A 22,124-nucleotide genomic window follows, 5' to 3' on the forward strand; every position below is an offset into this window, starting at 1 on the left:
TTGTAGTCCCAATATTGTCATCTTTAAATATTTCCATGTTAACAAATACACCTACTTCATTTTATCCACTCTGTAAATTAGTTTGAATAAAATGTAAATTGTCTGATAATTGTGTGCCAAAAGTCTTATTTTCATACAGATAAGAACTGATACAATTTCTTTTAAATAATGCTTTATGCAGATTCTACATAAATGCCAAATAGCTTGGAAAATTAACCCTTGACTATTTTAATAAAAACCAAAATAAACCTTTTAAAAATCCATCCAAAAATGACATGCAGGGGTTCACCTGATCTATTAAAGTGATGTGTTATTTTCTTATGACTTCAGCAATATCTTGACGGCATCGTTTTCTTTTCTGTCAGCTGTATAGAATAAGTTGACAACTTATTTTAAGACTGTTTACTTCCTTTCAAAACACCAAGCTTTCAATATCAGAATCAGAAATTCTGACATGAAAATGGTAAAAACAACATTCACTACTTGCAAACACTTCACTGCCCGAGAGTATTTTATAGAAAAGCAGCTGAAATAGCCCCTTCCTTGCAGGGGAGATCTACAATGTCAAGGTTTCCTTTAGGCTTAGGAAGCAGAAATCAGCTGAGCTGTTTTATATAGACCTTGATGAAACTGGAGGGGCTTTCTATTTTCTCTCTCTTCTTCTTTTTCTGAATATAAGAATATTTGCCTAAGAATCTCTGGACTAGAGACTACAAGGAGCATCTTATAGAATGATGTCTCTTTGGTAAATATCTATGACACGAGAAAAAAAATACTTTGATTTTGGAATATGCAACTTTTACTCGTTTAAATTCATCAGGAAACTCAAGCTAGAAATGGTTATAACAGTACATCTAGGAATCTGGGAGAATGCAGTGACATTTTAAAATTCTTGTGTCTTGCTTACCACCTCTCTGACATATAAGAACAAAATCTGTAATGATAACCTTGGGTGTGACATGTCAAATTTCTAACAGTCGCATGTGTGTGTGCACGTACGTGTGTAATATTCTCAACGGATTCTACCAACAATAAGTACTGAAGAACAATATTTTTAATCTTTTAGAGCTATATAAAATTTCGACTACTATAATAGAAATAACATTAAAAAAACCCAGAGATTATGAATGATATGTAAACAATTTTTACCCAGTTAATTATGAGACAATTTAAATAAATTCTTGATAGGCACATAGTTAAATTTGTAAATTGATTAACTTGGTAAAAGACAATGATCAAATGATTAAAGCAAGAGACAGAAATGCCCAGAATGTAGTGGAGCTAACCTGTATTCACCCATGATCCCCACTCTCCAGTACTGCCTTACAGTCCAACACTGTCTGCACAGAGAAATTTGTCCCCATTCTTTGATACAAAACAGTGTTAAATATAACAAAAGCTATTTGCGTTTCCTTTCATAAGCAAGTTAAAATTTATCTATCTGATGATTTAAATGCCTTATAAATCCTACATAAAAATGGAAGTTCTAGAAACATCTAATCCTCTAATTTACGTATTTTCCATTTTGCAGAAAAGCTTAGGTACTCACTGCTTTCTATTTTTTGTTTCTAAGATCCTGGGATCATTCAGCTGGTGAAGACCTTGCTCTTACTTACACGAGCCCTGTTCTACCATGACAAGGTCTGGAGCTGGACGGGTGCCATGACCCAGTCTTAAGGGATCACCCTGAGCACTCCCATAAATCTATGAGGCCTGGAGACAGGATACCGTCTCATGCTTGCCAGCTCCCTAAAAATGCCCCACCGTTCTCACCATCACGTTTTCAGTGTTTCATCTTCTTCTTTAAGCTTCATAGAATGCTCTTCTTTATTTTTACATTCTTCTAGCTTATTCAGAAGTTCTGAGCTCAACCTTTTCTTTCCCAAAATATTTCAACGTTTATTTGTACTTATTTGTGGGGTACAATATGTTGTTTCAATACATGCATTTACTGCACAGTGATTCATTTAGGGTAGATAGCTTAGTTTTGTACCTGTTAGTCCACCGCTTCTCCTCTCCCCACTCCCTCCTCTCCTGGCCTCTCGTAACCATTATTCTACTCTCTACTTCCATGAGAGCCATTTTTTTTTTTCTTTTTTCAGATTCCACATAAGAGTGATATCATATGGTCATGTGTCTTTTTGTGCCTGATTTATTTCTCTTAACGTGATGGTTTCCAGGTCCATCCATGTTACTGCACATGATAGGGGATATCACTTCTTTAATAGCTGAGTAGTATTCCATTGTGTATATATACCACAGTTTTTAAATCCATTCATTCACTGATAGACATTTAGGCTGATTCCACCTCTTGGCCATTGTGAATAGTGCTACAAGGAACGTGGGAGTGTAGGTATTTCCTTTGGGTGTATATAGATATGTATGTATATACACACACACTCAGTCGTGAGATAACTGGTTCATGGAGTAGATCTATTTTTAGTTCTCTGAGGAACATCCATACTGTTCCCACAGTGCCTGCAGCAATTTACACTCCCACCAACAGTAGAGGAGGGTTCCTTTATCTCCACATTTGTTATTTTTTGTCTTGATATAGCCATTCTTTTTAAATTAATTAATTAATTAAGAAATGAGTTTTCTGCTTGATTTCAACCTCTCATAACAAAGCCTGTCAAAGAAAATGAACGATAGTTACATATTTAACAAGTTACACTATATACAAAGATTATTATACACTAAAAGAATGATGTAAAGTTAATGTTTCATTAAAATATTCACTTCCATGGTGCTTTGTAGACTGTTTAATAGTCTTTTTTATTTATTCTTTAAAAACATCAACAAAATTTGCAAACCTTTATCTACACTGCCCAAGAAAAAAAGAGTGGAGACTTTAATAAATTACTAAGTTACTAAAATTTACTAAATTATGAAATTACTAATATCAGAAATAAAGCAGGGGCATAATAGAGCAGTTGCTTCTTCCATTACACTAGAGTGGGCTTTGAGGAGAGAGACATCCTCTTCCTTTTCTGGTCTCCACTGGTGACTCTCCTTGTGTCACTGCAGTCAGGTGTCTGGCAGGCAGCCTGCACAGTAGCTATACCTATTGCTCAGTGTCAAGCTGCTTTTGCGGCAGCTGTGGCTGTGGTGGTGGCTGTGGGAGGGGCCACCCGTGAAGAGGTGGTGTTTTCGGCATGCTTCTTGTCTGTTTCCTGGTGGGAGATGCTGCTCTGCTTCTTGCCCGTTTCCAGAAAGAGGGGGCTGGCCCTTGGCTCCTGCCTTAGGACCCCAGGCATCCTTATCTCAACCTTTAAAGGCTGCTTGGTCGATAAAATCATGTCAAATGTATTCAATATTATTGATAATTAGATAATATAAAGAAGAACACCAATTAGATCCCATTTACAATATAATGAATGAGCAAAACTTCAGGGAAGCTACTAGAACTAAGTAGACCTGCCCACTGTGACTTTGTTCAAGAGCTTTTCAGAATACAGTAGGGAAGGTAAATCAGTGACACACAAGAACAGTGCAGAGTGAAGTCAGCTCTGATGAAATGGAAGAAGAGGCCTCCAGTGAGCCACTCGCCAGCCTCAGGGAGCTGTCCAGGGGTGGTATTTGTTATCTTAGCACCAGCACCACAAGAGGATAATCTCCAGAAAGCTCTAAGGGACACATAAACTGCAACATTACAATCTGGCTAACCATGAGGGTAATGATTCAAGTTTGGAAGGAGGAACTAAGATGACCAATTATTTCACCTGGAAATACCTGTCACTCAGAAATCTACAATGGGAAGACAGAACATGCAAAACTCTGCCAGGGCTGTCCAACAGAACTCTCTGCGATGATGGACATGGTCTGTATCCATGCTGTCCAAGGCAGTAGCCGCTAGCCTCATGTGGCTACTGAGCATTTGAAATATAGTTAAGTATGACTGAAGAACTGATGTTTTAATTTTATTTAATTTTAATGAATTTAAATTTTACAAGATGCTTGTGACTAGTGACTACCATATTGGACTTTGCAGCCCTGGATTAAACACACAAGCATGTGCATACACACACACGAAAAGCCTGAGGAAGATTCTCAGTAGCCACACACTCTTTGTTTTGTCTGGAAAGTGTTCTATCAACTCCAAGAGAGTCCTCACTTAATCCAGAACACCCTCCTCATTGTGTGATTCTCTCCTTCCCTCCCTCTGTTCGTCTGTTACTTTCTTTTCCTCCTTCGCCCACTAAGAGTTTTTCACCGGGTCCAGCTCCACTCTCATCACCCATGAATCACCCATGAATCCTACAGATTTGCACAAAAAACCAAGGTGTCTGCATGTCTTCTACTTATTTTTTGATGGATTCTATGCTATATTTTTTAAGTGCTAACATATTTTCACATACAACATTTATATTCATGTATGCTATTTGAGAGTGTTTATCATTATGTCTTATGATAACACCTGCTTTGATTCCTTTCAAATGTTTTAGGCACTGGTTTCTAGTATTGCAACCCTCTGATAAAGCAAGGACTTCCTGTATTGCATTTAGATCTCTTTTATTCACACAAATATTTTCTTGCTTCACGTATTATATGATTTATTCTTTTCTCCTTATACTTATCTATGATGCTTGTTTTACATATTTGTGTATATGGACAAATTTGACATCAATTCTTTACATATTCTGTTACTAGATCATTGGTATGAATAATTCATCTACATACTATTTTACCAATTAATGGGTATAGTAAAAGTAATAAGGGCTTATACATTTATTTTACTTATTTTTCCTTGTAAGTACCACATGCTCTGTATTATTATCAAACATTTAAAACAGAGGTACACTCTGCAACATAACTTATTTTCTATTCTTTGACAGAAGTATCTCATCTCCAAGCAAATAAGATAAATAGAGGCAAGGTGAAAACAAGAGGGGAAAAGGAAAGAGGCGCTGGAATTTCTCTAGAAGAAAGCAAGATTCAGCAGTGGTGTAGAGCAGAGTCAGGACTGGAGTGGGGCATACCACGGTGAGTGTATCTGAGACAGCATGTACATATCAGGAAAATGTTAGAGAGAGAGAGTCTGGGATGTGACATGGGTCTGGAAACACCTGAGGAGTCCAAGACGCTGTAGAGGGGCACACACGAGCAGATGGCAGCGAGTGTCAAGGAGGGACCTCCCCACAGAAGGGGAGAGGGTGCGGTGGGGAAAGCAGCTCTGAGACTCGCTTATGATGCCTCATGTAGCTGCGGATCTGCATGATGGTTTCACTCATCCCTGAAATAATTTAAATAAGAAAAACTTTTACCTGTGATGTCCTGAGTAACGTGGACCACGGATATGGCCTATTCCTCGGCACCCTGGAGTAGGACAGACAGCTTGACTCGGAAGGATTTTCACATCATTTGCTCCTTCAGGAAGTAAAAGAACAGACCTGAAAACACCTTCATTAGAGAAGAACTGGAAAGACTAAAATAAGTAAATGATATTAATTGAGACTTTACAAATTAAAAACAAATCATCACCAAAAACCACTTATTGAGTACTTGTGATGTTGTCTAAAATGACTTAGCAGAAAGTACCAGTGCTATAATAAGTAACGCTAACAGCACAACTAACATCAGAGAGAGAGGAAAATGAATCATAGACAAGTATACAGAGAAAAGAGTAAGTCATTGAAAAAGCTTAAAAAAAAAAAACCGATATGGGAACACTCATTTCTTTCAGAGATTGACAGTGACAAAGGCAATACAGCCAGGCGCTGAGAGCGCTGAGGATGTGAAAGCCCCACTCAACCACACGAGCACACGGGCATGCCCAGGCCTCCCAGGAGTGGCAGAGGCGACGAGGAAGAGCCGACAGCTGCTGCACAACACTGTGCCGTGTGGCACTGTGCCATTCCAGGCCAGGGATAGGGCTGTCAAGCCCAAAAGCAATCTCTCCCTAAAGAGGATCAGGATTGAAGCCCCCATGCCCTGTTCTATAATTCTCCAGTCTTTCATGCCCCCCCAAACATACACACAAGCACACACATGCACATATGTGCACACACACACATGTGCACGCACTCTCTCTTTCTCTCTCTCTCACTCACAGATATCAGTGCCTGGAATGTTCCATCCCATACAGTCATGCTGTTCTGGGCCTCACTTCTCTGACAGTCCCACACTTTCACTCTTCCTCCCCAGCTTCCAGACCCTGCTTCCTCATGCGCCTCTCCGTGTCTCTCTTTTCTGCATCTCCTAGCTCTAGTTTCCTCTGGCTGGTTGAAGACCCTGCTTCCCGCTGCCCTCTTCAGTAGGAGTTCATTTTCTCACACACCACGTGCCTCAGCACTGACAGAGAAGTCACCGCCCTCTTTTCCTCCCCACGCCTCCTCTCCAGCACACTTCTAAGACTCCTATTCTTCCGAGGTGATGGTGTGGGTGCCGCCACCATCTGCCTCCTGGTTGTTTCCATCCGTCTGCCTGCTGTCACCCTGTATCACTCAGGGAAGACTCTGGTATCTGGCTCACTGTGTTCTGCTCTGTCCCAACTCCAGCAGTCCTTTGCAGGCACCCACACGGACATCCCATCCAAGATGCTGCCTCAGCAGGTCATTAACCTCCTCGTCTCCAGTGGCCTCTTCCCTGAACCAATCTGGGTCACACACACAAATGAAGCCTTCTGGCTCTTGCTATCGACCTAAAATGGCACTGCTTCTAAAGTCACTAAGCCAATGCCCCATCTGACTACAAACTCCTATCCTTCCAGATTGCCTGCCCAGATGCCCCAACTGCTGCTGATGTTTTCAACATCAGTAGAATTTCCAGGCCACTAACTTCCCTTCTTTCCTCTTTTTCAGTCCCCTTTTGTCATAACCCCCTTCCCTTGTCTCACTTACACTCTATCAACCATTATTTGACCCTCTATTGCAAATAAGCTCCTTTGCCTCTCTGACTTTATATCACACCTGGCTGTGAAAAGAAAGCAAACCATGGATCAATTGAAACATCCTGCTGCTCTGTGTTTCCCACAACTAAGTCTTTCTTCAAAAAACTCACACATAGTGCATGCGAGGTGCTACCAAAACACCACTCTCCCAAACCTTCCACTAACCTCCGCCCTTCGCTCCTGGCAGCTGAGCTTGCCTGTGGCTGGCTGAGAAGACAGAGGCCAGTGGCAGCGACCCCACACCCATCTCCTTGTGCTGTGGCCCCTTCCTCTCCATTCCTTCTTCTCCGTTACAAGGCAGGGAGCACCCACCCCTCCAGAGCAAACCCCCACCCTTTATGTCTGCCTCTCACCCACCTCCTGCACTCAGCATTTAGAGGCTCATCTATTTTAACTGCTCCTTGAGTACTGATCAGCATTTAAACATACTCCAGGTTCCCTCATTATAAAAAGAAACAAAGACAAAACAAAACAAAAAACAAAAGCCTAAAAGCTCTACTTGAATCCCACATTCCCCCTTAGCTGCTGCTCACTTGTCTCCCCTTCATGGCCAGACTTGGCAAAGAAGCGATCTCTCTTCCTCATGCCCCCTTTTAGCGCCCCACTGATCTATCTTCCACCGTCACAGACGACCTCCACTCATCGAGCCTCTGTGCACGCTGTGTGTGTGCCACCTCACTGTCATGGTACTGTTATAACAGTTGGCCATCTCCTTCCTGAACTGTTCTTGTCACTGGCTTTGGTGACTTCACACTCTGACAGTTCTCTTCTCATATGAACATTCATTTGTAATCCACTTTGCCAGCTTAGCTTTTCTTCCTCTAGTCAACTCAAAATGTCAAAGAACCTCCTCAAGGTGTGTTCCTGGGTCACGCATGTCTGCAGCTCCATTTGCCAACTGTGTGCTACAAATGCTCACAGAACACAGCCCAGACACTAAATACCAGACCAATATATTCAGCTTCCACTCCACATCTCCACTGCTATTTCTTAAAGTCATTTCACACTCAACGAGTTCAAAGAACTCACCACCTTGGCCCTAACCTTTTTCCCCTATAGCTGTTCATCTCAGCACATCATGTCACAGTCCATGTCAGAAACCTGGGTCCTGGACATCCCTTCTCCCTCATTTCATTTCATTGCACCCCAACTATCAATCCTCAATGTCTTAACTATTTCTTTAACCTGCCCATGTATCATCATCACTGCTGTGACTGGCCTACTCCAACCAAGTCATCACCATCTTCTGCTTGGAGAATTTCAGTGGCTATTCCTTACACACCCCAATCTATTCTCCACCTTGCAACCACAGCACTGCTTTCAAAACACAAATCTAATCATATCACTTCACTCTCAGCACCTTTCAACGGCTTCTCATTGCTGTTGAGACTAAGCTCTGAATCTTTGGCCTGGGCTACCTGACCTGGCTCCTGTCTGTCTCCTCAGAAATATCTTACTTGTTTTTTCTCCTTATTCAGCTCTACATCTGTGCTGGCCTTCTGCTGTGCACTGAGCCTGCCGCATTCTTTTATCGCTAGAGGCATTTCCCTGTTAGAATGAGCGTCCCTTGTTACCTTGGACAACTCCCATTGACCTTGCAGGGCTCTGGCTTATATTTCACTTCCTCAGACTGGCTTCTAGGAGCAGGCTAAGTCCCCATTTTTTATAGCATTTGCCTCATTACAAATCAAACAATTATTTGTTTAATGCCTAACTCTCTTTTGAGACTGTGGTCTGCAAGCTTGAGTGTATTTCAGTACAGTGTCACCAGTACCTCATCTGACACATAGTTGGTGCTCAGTAAATGCTTATTGAATGAACAGGTGTCATTGAATGTGAATAGTGTCATGTAGTCCTTCCCTCAAGGTGCTCAGTCCGGAAAAGAGGCTCACATATAAACCAGAAATTTGCACTATACTATGATTATGTTGCATGAGAACAATGACTGAGGCTAGTTCCTAATACGTGGTGATATTCGAATAAATACTGAAACCTCAAATACGTGTTCCTCACATTTACTGAACAATAAGAAAGTATGTCTCAGACACTTCTTAAGAGTTTTCTGACACACCTTGGGGGATAAATAGATAAAAATAAGAGCTGCTCTATCCAAAGGCACCTTTTGGAAACAACTTTTTTTAAAAAAAACACCTTTAAAGCAAATCAGAGGAATTGATGTTTAAAAATTGTAAACAAGTCCCTAATTAAGAAATATGCTTGTGCCATTTAGGGAGAAAAAGGATCTATGAGAAAAAAGGAAACATAGCATTTATAAACAGACTTTTCTCCAACCTCATCTTGCAATACACTACCAAGGCTACCATCACAAAGGTCTGGAATATTAAATCCATCAATAAGAAATAAAAAAATACTCTCTATCAGCCAGCACAGACAACTCTGTGTGTGAACAACATTTCACACACAGTGAACTCTCAATAAATGCCACTTAATATTGTTTTCAGTACTATTTTAATGCACTTGATTAGATTAAAGTTTAAAGTGATGTTTTTAATATTTGTCAATGCATATTTATTGGCAGTTCCCTGATGGGTACTATAATTCTTTCCTTGGTAGAGCTGTAAGGAAAGGCACGACCTTGACTTAGTTATCACATTAACTAGAAGAGTTATCATATTAAGAACCACAGCAAGGGACATAACAAAGGAATCAAGAAGAACAGGAAATAAAAATGCATGGAACCTAGCAATTTCCTCATTAAATTTTGTATGATGAAGTGTAATGTGTTGACTCAATTGGTGAATTAGACAGCCATCCATTGGGGAAAAGAAACCTGAAAATTCTACAATTCACATAGTCGCTTCTAAGATAAAGGGACTCTATGGTCAAATTAATGCTTTTCTCCAGAAAGTAATCACATTTTTGCCAAAATTATCTTAATTGCAATTTTATTATTTGGAGAACTAAGTCTCAAGAAAAAATGTTCTCAGCTCTAAAACTCTTTTTAAGAGAGATCATCCCTGACCATATGACCTTTTCTTGCCTTCTTTTGACCACTTTTCCTGAAATCATCTCCCTAGTTTATTTGCGTATCATCCATCTTCTTTCCCTACAGTGAGAACATTCACCTTATCTGATTTGTTTACCATTGTAACCTCAGCACTTACTACAGCAGTAATTGGCACATAATAGATACACAATAAGTATGTTTAATGAATGAATAAATAATAATAAAACAACAATTAATCAGTCAACATTATTCTGGTAGATCTTCATAGTGAGATAATCACTATTTTATCCTCATTTCAGAACTTAGGTTGTCTCAGATCAATCTCTAATCTTCCATTTCTAAATACTATGAGCTACTTGCTACATGGAGTAGCATGAATAACTCCTAACTTATTCCAAGTCTTCTATGAAAATTTTACCCAGGCACAAGTAAATATAATCGCAATGTTCATACAAAGACAAAAAAAAATCAGAAAACATGCTTATAAACTGGAAATTATCTGAATAATAAATAATGCTTCATCCTAACATGATATTATAATCAAATGTCCTCATGAGATTCCCATTCTCATGAAAATACAAGGTTAATATAAGCAGCCAGGACAGACACTGGGGTTACCTGCCCAATATTTCTTCACTCCTTCCTTGCTAACCAAATCCTGATTTTGTTCAGGACAGCAAGGTGCCACCTAAAAATGTCATCTCTCCCAGCCTCTCTTACATGCAGATGTGGTCATCTGACACTTAGACAATAAGACCTACGGGAAGGGCATCGCAGGCATGTCCATAAATGCTTCTCTTTCCTACTACGAGAGTAAAGATGAGGCGGTGCTGCTCTGCCCATTTCTCCCTTCTTTGAACTTTCTGAAATGCAGATGTACGAGCTCATGAGGTGGCAAGCACAAAGACAAACACAAAAGTGCTGAGGAAAGAAGAGAATAAAGAAAGAAAGAGCCTGGACCTATGACATTGCCAGCCATGGGCCTACTACACGGTGATCTGTCATGTAGGAAACATAACTGTCTCTCTGATTAAGCCTTTATAAACAGATTTTTGTGTTACTTGCAGCTGAAAAATTCCTAGGATAAAACAGTAATTTTATTTTGTTTTTCCTTTTGTGAAATCAACTAATAACCCTTAAAAAAAAAAGTGTTGCATGTGGTTATTATACCTATCGTGATGTAAAAATGATGTAAGATATCAAGGCAAATTCAAGAAATAAGAGAGATTGTATTCATCCCTAGAAAATGAGATGAGGAACTGTCCTTTCTTATTTCAAAATGGCCCAAATTGGTGACGATGAGTGATGGAAACAAAAAGGCTTATTCGCCACCCGGAATGAGTTAGAGGCTGAGATCATGCTCCTCCTTCTGAGTAGGATGCAGTTTCCTCTCCGAAATAGAGATGACCAGAGCAGAATGATAATACTGACTCTGACTGAAGCAAATTAAGATGATCCATTACTAAAGGCATGAGTTCCAGGCTGATGCTGGCCAGCATCAGAAAACAAGGATCAAGCAGCAGCACTCTTATCCTCATTTCAGCACTAATTACTCACTGCTGAAAAAGTATTCAAGTCAATATGATTCATTTAGCAAGTTATTTTATAATAGAGAAATGGCAATAGTGTTCGGTGGTAATATCCACTACAAGATACACAAACACTGCTTCTTTGAAAAGGGAAACATTTAAATGTCACTGATAATAGATGAATTAAGATACTTTGTTTCTTCTTATTTTTAAAATAAAAATAACCACTGAAGCTTATTCATTTAATTAAAGAGATACAGAGTGCCTGTTGTGTGCCACACAGTGTTCCCAGTGCAGGGATATAGCAGCAAAGCAAAGAGAAAGACCCCGGCCCCTTGGAGCTTACCTTCTTGTGCTGAAGATAGAATAAAGCATCAAATGAGAAGCATAATATGACATCAGACAGTATGGAGCTAGGCAGATGCATACAGTGGGATACGGAAGAGAAAGTGACGGGGTGCCCGTGGGGATGCTTTTTAAGGCAGAGTACTCAGAGAAGAACCCCAGACATTCGAGCAGATCCTGCATGAAGTGAGAGCACAGACGTCCTGGGACAACAGCAAGAAGGTCAGTGCAGCTGCAGCTGCGTGGATGATGGGAAGAGTTACAAGAGAGAAATTCATGTGGGCCAAAGTCAGAGTCTCCCGTTCATTCTGGGTTTGATGGGAGATACTGGAAAGTACTGGGTGGAGAGTGAATCAATGAGAACATAGCTACTGGACTCATGTTGTTGGAGAAGTGCTGACTTCTACTGGAAACTTGTGAAGGGCTTGCGGTGAGCCCTGCATTGTAGTTGGCGCTACAGGTAAACCTCTGGGGGTCAACATATAGATGGCGTCCATCCCTGGTATATAAAGCCATGCACTAGATGAGCTCCCATAGTGAGTTAGTGCCGACGCAGAAAAGAAGCCTGAGGACTGAACTCTGAGAAAAGCAGTGAGAAAGAAGGCTAAGGGGTAGCAAGGGACTGAGAGGAAAGCCACGGGAAAGCATCGGAGGAGGCACATGAAGTCTGTGTGCCAAGAGGAAGTTGCTGGCATTGTGGGACGGTGCTGAGATGAAGACCTGCTCACTACTGGTCACTGGGTTTGGCAGTGTGCAAGGCTGTGATGTCTGTAACACGGAGGTTTTCAGTGAAAAGATGTGAACAAACCTGATTGAAGTTCAAGGGAGAATGGAAGAGGAAAGAGGGGAAAGCCAGAAACAATCTTTTTGAGGAGTTTTTATATAAAAAGTATAAAGGTGGTTGTAAGAAGTGGGTTTATGGCAAAAAAAAAAAAAAAGGATTTTTAATATTGTTTTTGTTTGAGTGATGATGAGAATGTTTTGGTAGACGAAAAATTTGATAATGTGGAGATAGAGGGTAAAATTACAGGAAAAAGTCCTCGGGTGGACACGCAATGACAGGCCAGCACGGAAGTCAGGATACACCATCAACAGGGCCAGTGACTGCCACCAGTTTCAAAGTAAAGGAAAGCAAAGCACATGTGCACTGATAAGGGTGCCAGTGGACTTGGTGGTGGGAAGAAAACAAATTTCTCCACTTAATGCTTTCATTTTCTCAGCAAAATAGAGGAACAGGGGAGCAAAAGTATTAAATCTAGAACTAAATATAAGTAAATAAATAAATAAATAAAGCAAACTGTTCAAGTACACACATGTCCCCATTTCAAATAATTAAGCTCTTACTATCTTCATTGTGGATTAGAAACTTTAAGGTTAGTATTCTGGTTTTTTGCCATCCTGCCCCCACCCCCCACAAGAAATTTTTATTACAGTTTGCTAAGAAGATTTAATGAAATCATTACCCTTGAATGTTGAGAGAATACAACTAAAAAGCATTATCTCTTAAACTGAAATTATAGGTTAATCATCCCTATTCTCCATCTCTTAATGAAATTAAGGACAATAAATACCCATTGTGCTATAATAATGAGTTTCTCAAATAGAAGAAGAAAATAGTATAACCAAACACCATGGTTGCTTGTACTTAGGTTTCAGACCGTCATATTTTATGATATATAAATAGAACAATAATTTTGTGAAATGTAAATGCAATAAAAGTATAAAAAATGTTCCTAAGAATGTGAATTTTACACATACTTGATGATCTAGAAAAACCTTTAAGTATAATGATGGCAATATTAGTAGAGAAAGGTAATCTAACCATCTACCTAACATAGTAAAGAATTTATATTACAGTTTATACTACAACTATTTAAATATACACAGGCTCTTTTTGTATTACGGAATAGCATAGGCCTTAGTGAAATGGACTGTTTTATAACTCAGTTTTTAACATTTCAAAAAACCAGAATGACCCTTTTGTCGACCAATGGAAGAAATAAAATTTTGAGAGGCCAACAAAGACAACGCAAAAGCACAGAGTAGAAAAAACTTTAAGGATTATTGGCACACACAAAAATATCGGTTTACATGTAATTAAATTGAATTAAACCTACCCCTAACTGATAACCTTATTGTGAGGGACTGAAGAGTAATGTGGTATCTGAAAGTATTTAACACAAATACTACTTCACTAGACACCCATATTTCTTTTTTTTTTTCATTATTCTTAAGAAAGAAATGAGAATCTGTGATCAAAATAGATGCATTTATCTTTTAAACTTTGCATTTTATAAAAAACTAAAACTGTTTTCTTACTTTCTTTTATCCCAAACTTCCTTTACCTTTTAATATGAAATCAGCTTTAAAAAACAAACAAACAAACAAACAAACAAAACAACCCCTAATTTGGTACTTGGTTTGTGGACATAAATTATTCCCATCTTCCCTAAGTAAAAACTCTGCAAAGCCACCCCCTTCTCTCTCTTTCCTTCATTCTCTGCCCCATTCTCTCCTTCCTCCATCCTTACACACAATGACACTCAGCCCAAGCCAAAAGGATAGTGCCTGCATTCTCCTTATTCCTGGGGTTTTCTCTTCGTATGAAGGGAGATAAGGGACAGGCCTAAATTACTCTAAGGACACCACAGCAGCTCATGAATTGCTTGAGACCTTCCCCAGTCCTTGAAATGCTTTTTCCTGCACTTACCAAAAGAGAAAATTAGTACATTCTAGTTTCATTGAAGGTGCCACAATTAATTTCCCTACTAAAAAAATCAAAATGACTAGCTGCTGAGAGAAATGCCACATATTCTCATAACCAAACATGTATAAATATAAAAGTCATTTAGAAGAATTAGGTACACTCTATAATTCAAGATTCTCAAGCGGGGTAACTATAATAACATCTTTTTAATAACCTGAAAAGTACAGATGATCCTACTCAGTTTACAATGGGATTACGTCCTGATAAACCCGACATAATCCCTTTGTAGGTTGAAAATATTCTAAGTTGAAAATGCATTTAATGCATCTATCCCTTTGAATACCTTACTTAGCCTAGCCTCCCTTAAATGTGCTCAGAACACTTAACATTAGACTACAGTTGTGCAAGTCATCTAACACAAAGCCTATTTTATAATGAACTGTTGAGTGTCTCATGTAACTTACTGAAAACTGTACTGAAGCACAGTTTCTACTGAATGTGTATCACTTTCACACCATTGTAAAGTTGAGAAATCCTAAGTGGAGCCATAGTAAGTCTAAAGCGGTCACTGTGGCACTGATAATCCCTTTTCAAGTTAGCTAAATGGCCATGATAAAAGAGGTTTCATGATCAATAAGCTTTTGGCCATTCTTAACAGAAAATGTCATGAAGTCATCTGAGAAGCCCTCTAAATACACACACACACACACACACACACACACACACACACACATATATTTATGTGTGTGTGTATTTCTAACCACATTTCTCCTCATGGCTTCTCCCCTAAACCAAACTCTACAATTAATGGTATCCCTTATGGAGTTAATGTAAATAGACTTGGCAGAATTGCCATGTTCGTAAATGCAAGGAAATCCTCCACCCTGATGTGTATAATAGATGCTTCAATGACACAGAAGGAACAGCTGACATTCCCTCCAACACCCCTGCACTAGTTTATTTGATAATGGCTTTGAATTTGTCTGTCTGTAGAACTGAGAGAGAAGGACAAGCCCTCACGAGTGTCAGTGTCAGTGCTGCCCCAAACGGAGTTCCATGCAAGGAGACGCTGTAGACTAGACTCCATGTGCTGCCTGATCAAAACAGCAAACAATAACACTCCCTTTCACTGTTGATATAAAGACTTCCATCCGGAAAAGGAGAGAAAGCTCCCATCACACGGTCTGACCATCCAAGTTCTAATTTGCCCGTGGCTGTGTGCGCATCCACAGTGCCACGGACCATGTGGAGTGCCACTTCAGTACAGCCGAAAACAGCAGGACAATATACCAGGCTCCACAAGGTCAGAGGCCATGGACACAGAAGAATCAGGAGAGCCTACGAGTCTACCAGAAGGATAGGGATCCTGTAACCAGCATACAGAACTGGAAGGGACTCAGAGATGTTTAAATATAGAGATTTCCAGGTCCCGCAAAATCCGAATTCCAGAGGTATGCTTGTGAATCTTATTTCTTAAGTATTCTCCATCCACGTTGGGAACCACTGACTTAGTCCATACACTTATTTTTTGTAAAACAGGAAATAAAGGTTTAGAAAGTCAAATAATTTATGCCAGCTCATAAATTACATTATGATAGTTAGAAAAAACGTTCAAATTTCCTAATCTGCAGACCTTGTGCTCTTTAGACTCTGCTATGCTGTGCAATAAGAAACTGTTCTCAATTTTTTTATTTAAAAATACTTCAAATAAAGGTTGCATGTATTCCATATGTACAAAGTGATAATTTGATATATATTTCCATCGTGCAATGATTATCACAATCAAGTTAATAACAGATCTATCACCACCCATGCTTGTACATTAGATCCGCCAAACTTGTTCATCTTCTAACTTAATGTTTGTACCTTCGACCAACAGCTCATTCCCCAGCCCCTGGTAACTACTGTTCTACTAATTGCTTGAGTTTAACCTTTTTAGACTCCGTGTGTGAGATCTTACAGTACTTGTGTTTCTGAGTTTGACTTTTTTCACTTAGCATAATGTCCTCCAGGTTCATCATAATGTTGCAAATGGCAGGAATTACTTCACTTTTATTGCTGGAAAATATTCCATTGCATATATACACCACTTTTTTTTTTAATGTTCTTACAATCTCTTTTTAATTAGTTTCTCAATTTTATTATTTTTTTAGCTCCCACTTATGAGTGGGGACATGTGATATTTCTCTTTCTGTGCCTGGCTTATTTTACTTAACATAATTTTCTCTAAATTCATCCATGTTGCAAATCTGCGGATGCGAGATGCTTTCTGTTCTGGTGTTAGAGACAGTGAGCCGGAGCCTCTGTCCCTGAGGGTGGGGTGGGGAGCCCCTGGAGGGAGGTTCCGGCATGCTGCTCTGCTGGCCCCTCTTCAGCCCCTTCGTGTCCAGTCTCTTCTGGAAGGTTTCTGTGTTGCGGTCTGTAAGGAGTTTGATGTAGTTGTCAACAGATTCCACCAACAGTTCATGAGGGGACATCACTACCTACCAGGGGAAGAATAAGCCCTCAAGGAGAACCTGTGGTTGGAGGCCAGGGGTCATCTCTCCTCTCGCCAGCTGACCACAAAATAGATTCTGCAAGATTTCCTTATGCAGCAGTAACTCCAAACTCAGGCTCCTGCATCTTCACAATTAGAGCAATATTTCCTAAATTTGCTGAGTCATAAATATCACCTGGATTGCTTTTTAAAGTATAGATTGTTGTGTCCCTCCTCTGAAGATTTTAATTAAGTTGGCATAGTTGGGGTCCCAGGTGATTTTTTAGCATCGGGACCATTTGGGAAACACTGTGTTAGGGTTCTACTGTTTGAGACATTTCATGGGTGAATGGTACCTGCCTGACTTATCATTATTCCTTGAAGATCATCTCAGACCGGGTCGTGCCTTTCACAGCAGAGCTGCTGCACCGGGCAAGTGCTCTCCTCACCACCTGGCAGCCAGTGGAATGGGGGTCAAGCAGTACCATCTTCAGGGAGTGGCTGTCCAGCAGCAGCTGTTCTGCTCCTACCATGCTAACTGGCTTGTGCTTGAAGAGGTGAGTGATGAATTTGGAAATGAAGGAGTCTTCAGATTTAATGAAGAACTGAGTGAAGTATTTCCATGTGGAGGCCAGGTTGTCTTGGATGATGGGGGCGTTCTGCTTAACGTGAAGAATTATAGAGGTGACACGGGGCTCTGGTCACCAATGTGGTCCACATTCTGCCACTGCCTCTTGCTCATAGCAGTCAGGGCAGGATCAGCATCCAGATCCTGAACCAAAAACTGAATACTGCTGGAGATGACCGTGCTGAACGTATCCATTTCTGCAGTCAGATCGAGTTGTTCAATCAAATTTACACCAACATTTTCTTTGAATTTTTCTTCTAGCTGCTGGGTGGTGGCCAGGCAGGACTCTGCTGTGCTGGGACGCTGCAGATGAGGTAGAGCTCCTCTAGAGTGAACCTGGCTACTTCTGAGAGCTTTTCTTTGAGGAGGCTGCTGATGGTCAGCCCTCCACTGCTGGCTGTGGTTTTGGGCAGGTTGCCAGAAAGGATTTTCCAGGCGTATTCTTGCAGGTACTTCTGGAAAATGGTGGTCACAGCGATCACTGGCTCCCTAGTACTGAGATGAGAGGAACATACCATGCACTTACTGTAGCAAAGAGGCCAGCACAAGTGGGGAGCATGCTACCCCCTTTTATCAGTGTTGGGCTTAGGTGGCTCTGGGCTTTGAAATCAGCCACAAACCCATCTATCAGCTCTCCAAGTTTTTTGTCCTGTGACTCGATATACACATAGAGATGAGGCTCAAAACACTTGGAAACAGTGCCATGAAATGGATTGTCTGGGGCTTTAGGCTTCTTTGGCTGGTCTAAATCTCCTTTCTCTATCGCCAGCTCCTCCATCTCTGGTGATAGCTCCTCTTCCAGAAAGGGATTGCTAGATAGGGGTGGAGACTCGAGTTTTTTCAGGGTTCCATCTGTCAGGGTGCAGCCAGAGAAGCATTTTGCAAGAAACCCCTCAAAGGTAGTTATTCTCCATAGCAAGAAACAATTTCACCTCAATCTCCTTAGCTCTGGTACCTGTAACCTTGGCAAGTTCTGTCCTTGTCACTTGGCAAAATTCTACTGCAACTGTCTCAGTGAGGTACCACTCACGTGGAAACACATGGCGACGGTTCTCCTTGCAATCCACAAGCTGGCATTTTATCCAGGCATGGTGTCTGTTGGTTTTGTCCAGCCAGGCAATGTCTTGGTTTTCTTGAAAAAGCACTAGATGCTCTGACAAATGCTGTTTAATAAACTTTTTGAAGCTTTCCTGTTTGATTCTAGGGTCCAAAATATTAGCAACCAGATGTGTGACTCGTAGGACATTGCTGGGTCCTCCTGGCCTCTTGGTGCCCTGGGAAGGAAATACTTCTTCAAAATTGTCCAGGATTTGTTGTCCTAATGCAGTCTGCACCACCTTCACTCTTTCAGAAGCTGCCGGATCTGTGGCATTCCCATACCCAAGAGCTCCAGACGTTTGTTACACCCTGAAGGAGATTAGCAACTTCTCCATACGGTCTCGGCCTGGTCATGGCTTTGAGGGAATCAGCGCTGCCTGCCAACACGTGCAGGCCATTCAGCGTTGTGATGGAGGTGGTCAGATGGTGTCTGGCATGATTTAACACATTTTCTTTATCCATTCTTCAGTCGATGGACACTTAGGTTATTTCCCCATCTCGGCTATTGTGAATAATGCTGCAAGGAACATGGGTGTGCAGACACTTATTTCATTTAGTCTCAGGTGAGAATGCTGGATCATACAGTAGTTCCATTTTTAATTTCTTTTAAGAAATCTCCATACTGTTTTCCACAATGCCTGTGCCAATGTACATTCCCACCAACAGTGTGCAAGGGTTCTCTTTTCTCCAAATCCTCACCAACACTTATCTTTTTTTTTTTTTTGATAATAGCCATCCTAACAGGTTTGAAGTGATATCTCACTGTAGTTTTGATTTGCATTTCTCTGATGATTAGTGTGATTTTGGGCATCTTTTCATATACCTGCGGGATATCTGTATGTCTTCTTTGGGAAAATATCTATTCAGATCCTTTGCCCATTTTTAATCAGGTTATTTGTTGTCTTTTTTTTTTTTTTACTACTGAGTTGTGTGAGCTCCTTATTTATGGACAGTAACTCCTTATCAGATGTATAATTTGCAAATATTTTCTCCCATTCTGCAGCTTGTCTCTCCACTCTGCTGACTTGTTTCATTTCCTGTGTGGAATCTTTTCAGTTTGATAAAGTCCTACTTGTTTATTTTTGGTTTTGCTGTCTGTGCTTTTGTTGTCATATTCAAAAACTCATTGCCAAGACCAATGTCAAGGAATTTTCCCTATGTTTTCTTCTAGGAGTTTAATGGTTTCAGATCTTACGTTTAAGTATTTAGTCCCTTTTGAGTTAATTTTTGCATATGGTATAAGATAAGGGTCCAATTTCATTCTTCTTCATGCGAAGATCCAGGATTATCAATTCCATTTACTGAAAAGGCTTCCTTTCCCTGCTATGTGTTCTTGGTGCCCCTGTTAAAGATTAATCATATACGCATGGGTTTTTCCTAGGCTCTCTATTCTGTTCCATTGGTCTATGAGTCTGTTTTTATGCCACTACCATACTGTTTTGATTACTATAGTTTTGCAACACAGTTGGAAATCAAGGAGTCAAATGCCTCTAGCTTTGTTTTTCTTTCTTGAAATTGCTTGGGCTATTTGGGGTCTTTTGTAGTTCCATACAAATTTTAGAATAGTTTTTCTATTTCTGTGAAAAATGCCATTGGAATTTTGATAGGGATTGCATTGAATCTATGGATTATTTTGGATAGCATGGACATTTTAACATTAAGTCCTCCAATCCATGAGTGTGGGATATCTTTCCATTTATTTGTATCTTCTACAATTTCTTTCGTCAATGTCTTATAGTTTTCAGTGTACAGATGTTTCACCTCCTTGATTAAATTTATTCTTAAGTTTTTAATTCTTTTTGATGTTATTGTAAGTGGGCTAATTTTCTTAATTTCTTTTTGAATAGTTTACAGTTAGTGTATCGAAACCCAACTGATTTTTGTATGTTGATTTTGTATTCTGCAACTTTACTGAACTCACTTACTAGCTCTAATAGTTTTTTTTGGTGGAACACTTACAGGTTTCTATATGTAAGATCATGTCATCTGCAAACAGAGACAATTTAACTTCTTCCTTTCAATTAAGATGCCTTTCATTTCTTTGCTTTCTCTAACTGCTGTGGCTAGGACTTCCAATACTACATAGAAGTGGCAAAAAAAAAAAAAAAAAAAAAAGAAGTGGCAAGAGTAGGCATGCTTGTCTTGTCTTTAAGCTTTTCACCATTTAATATGATCTCAGCTATGGGTTTGTCATAAATGACCTGTGTTGAGGTACATTCCTTTTATACCTAGTTTGTTGATAGTTTTTAATCATAAAAGAATGTTGAATTTTGTCAAATGCTTTTTGTGCATCTATTGACACAACCATATGGTATTTGTCCTTCATTTTGTTAATGTGATATATCACCCTTTACTGATTTGCATATGTTAATCCATGTTTGCATCCCAGGGATAAATCCCGCTTGGTTGTGGTGTATAATCTTTTTGATATGCTGTTGAATTCAGTTTTCTATTATTTTGTTGAGATTTTTCCATTTATGTTCATCAGAGATGCTGGCCTTCAATTTTCTTTTGTAGTGACCTTGTCTGTCTTTGGTATTGGGGTAATAGTGGCCTTGTAAAACAGGTTTGGAAGAGTTCTCTCCTGTCCAGTTTTTTGAAAGTTTCAGAAGAACTGGCATTAATTCTTCTTTAAATGCATAGTAGAATTCACCTGTGAGGCCATTTGATCCTGAACTTTTCTTTGTTGAAAGGGTTTTGGTTACTGATTCAATCTCCTTACTCGTTATCAATCTGTTCAAAGTTTCTATTTCTTCATGATTTAGTTTTGGTTGGTTGAATGATTCTAGGAATTTGTCTATTGTTTTCTAAGTTATCCAATGTGTTGGCATATAATCATTCATAGTAATCTCATAATTCTTGGTATTTCTGTGGTATCAGTTGTAATGTCTTCTCTCTCTCTCTCTCTCTTTTTTTTTTTTTTTGGTTAGTCTAGTTAAAGTCAATTGTCTTTGAAACTTTACAAAAACCAACTCTTAGTTTTGTTGCTCTTTTGTCTTTCTAGTCTCTATTTCTGCTTGGATTTTAATTGTTTCCTTCCTTTTGCCAACTTTGGGCTTAGTTTGTACTTCTTTTTCTAGTTTCTTGAGATGTAAAGTTAGGTTATTTTAGATCTTTCTTTTTTTTCTTACTATAGGCATTTATTGCTATAACTTCCCTCTTTACATTGCTTTTGCTGAATCACATAAATTTTGATATGTTTCATTTCCATTTCAGCTTGTCTTTAAGATACTTTTTGCCTTCCCTTTTGATTTCTTCTTTGGCCCATTGGTTGTTCAGGAGTGTGTTGAATTTTCACATATTTGTAAATTTTCCAGAATTCCTCCTAATACTGATTTCTACTTGTAGACCACTGTGTTCAGAAAATATATTTGAGATGATTTCAGTCTTCTTAATTTGTTAAGACTTGTTTTGTGGCCGACCATATAATCTCTCCTGGAGAGTGTTCCCTAAGCACTTGAGAAGAATTTATATCCTGCTGCTA

At 39.6% G+C, this 22,124-nt stretch overlaps 1 protein-coding gene and 1 pseudogene across 1 annotated transcript in view; both read right to left on the reverse strand.

Annotated features, from left to right (window-relative positions):
- L3MBTL4 (L3MBTL histone methyl-lysine binding protein 4) overlaps positions 1-22,124 on the reverse strand; it is a 302,974-nt gene that overhangs the window by 162,175 nt on the left and 118,675 nt on the right. The window contains exon 11 of the mRNA XM_063076623.1: positions 5,265-5,367. Coding sequence (XP_062932693.1) covers positions 5,265-5,367 — 103 coding nt within the window. The remainder of the gene's footprint in view (positions 1-5,264; positions 5,368-22,124) is intronic.
- Positions 16,546-19,102, reverse strand: LOC134362103 (vacuolar protein sorting-associated protein 53 homolog; annotated as a pseudogene).

This window comes from Cynocephalus volans, chromosome 13 (genome assembly GCF_027409185.1).
Source record: "Cynocephalus volans isolate mCynVol1 chromosome 13, mCynVol1.pri, whole genome shotgun sequence".
NCBI classification, from domain to species: Eukaryota; Metazoa; Chordata; class Mammalia; order Dermoptera; family Cynocephalidae; genus Cynocephalus; species Cynocephalus volans.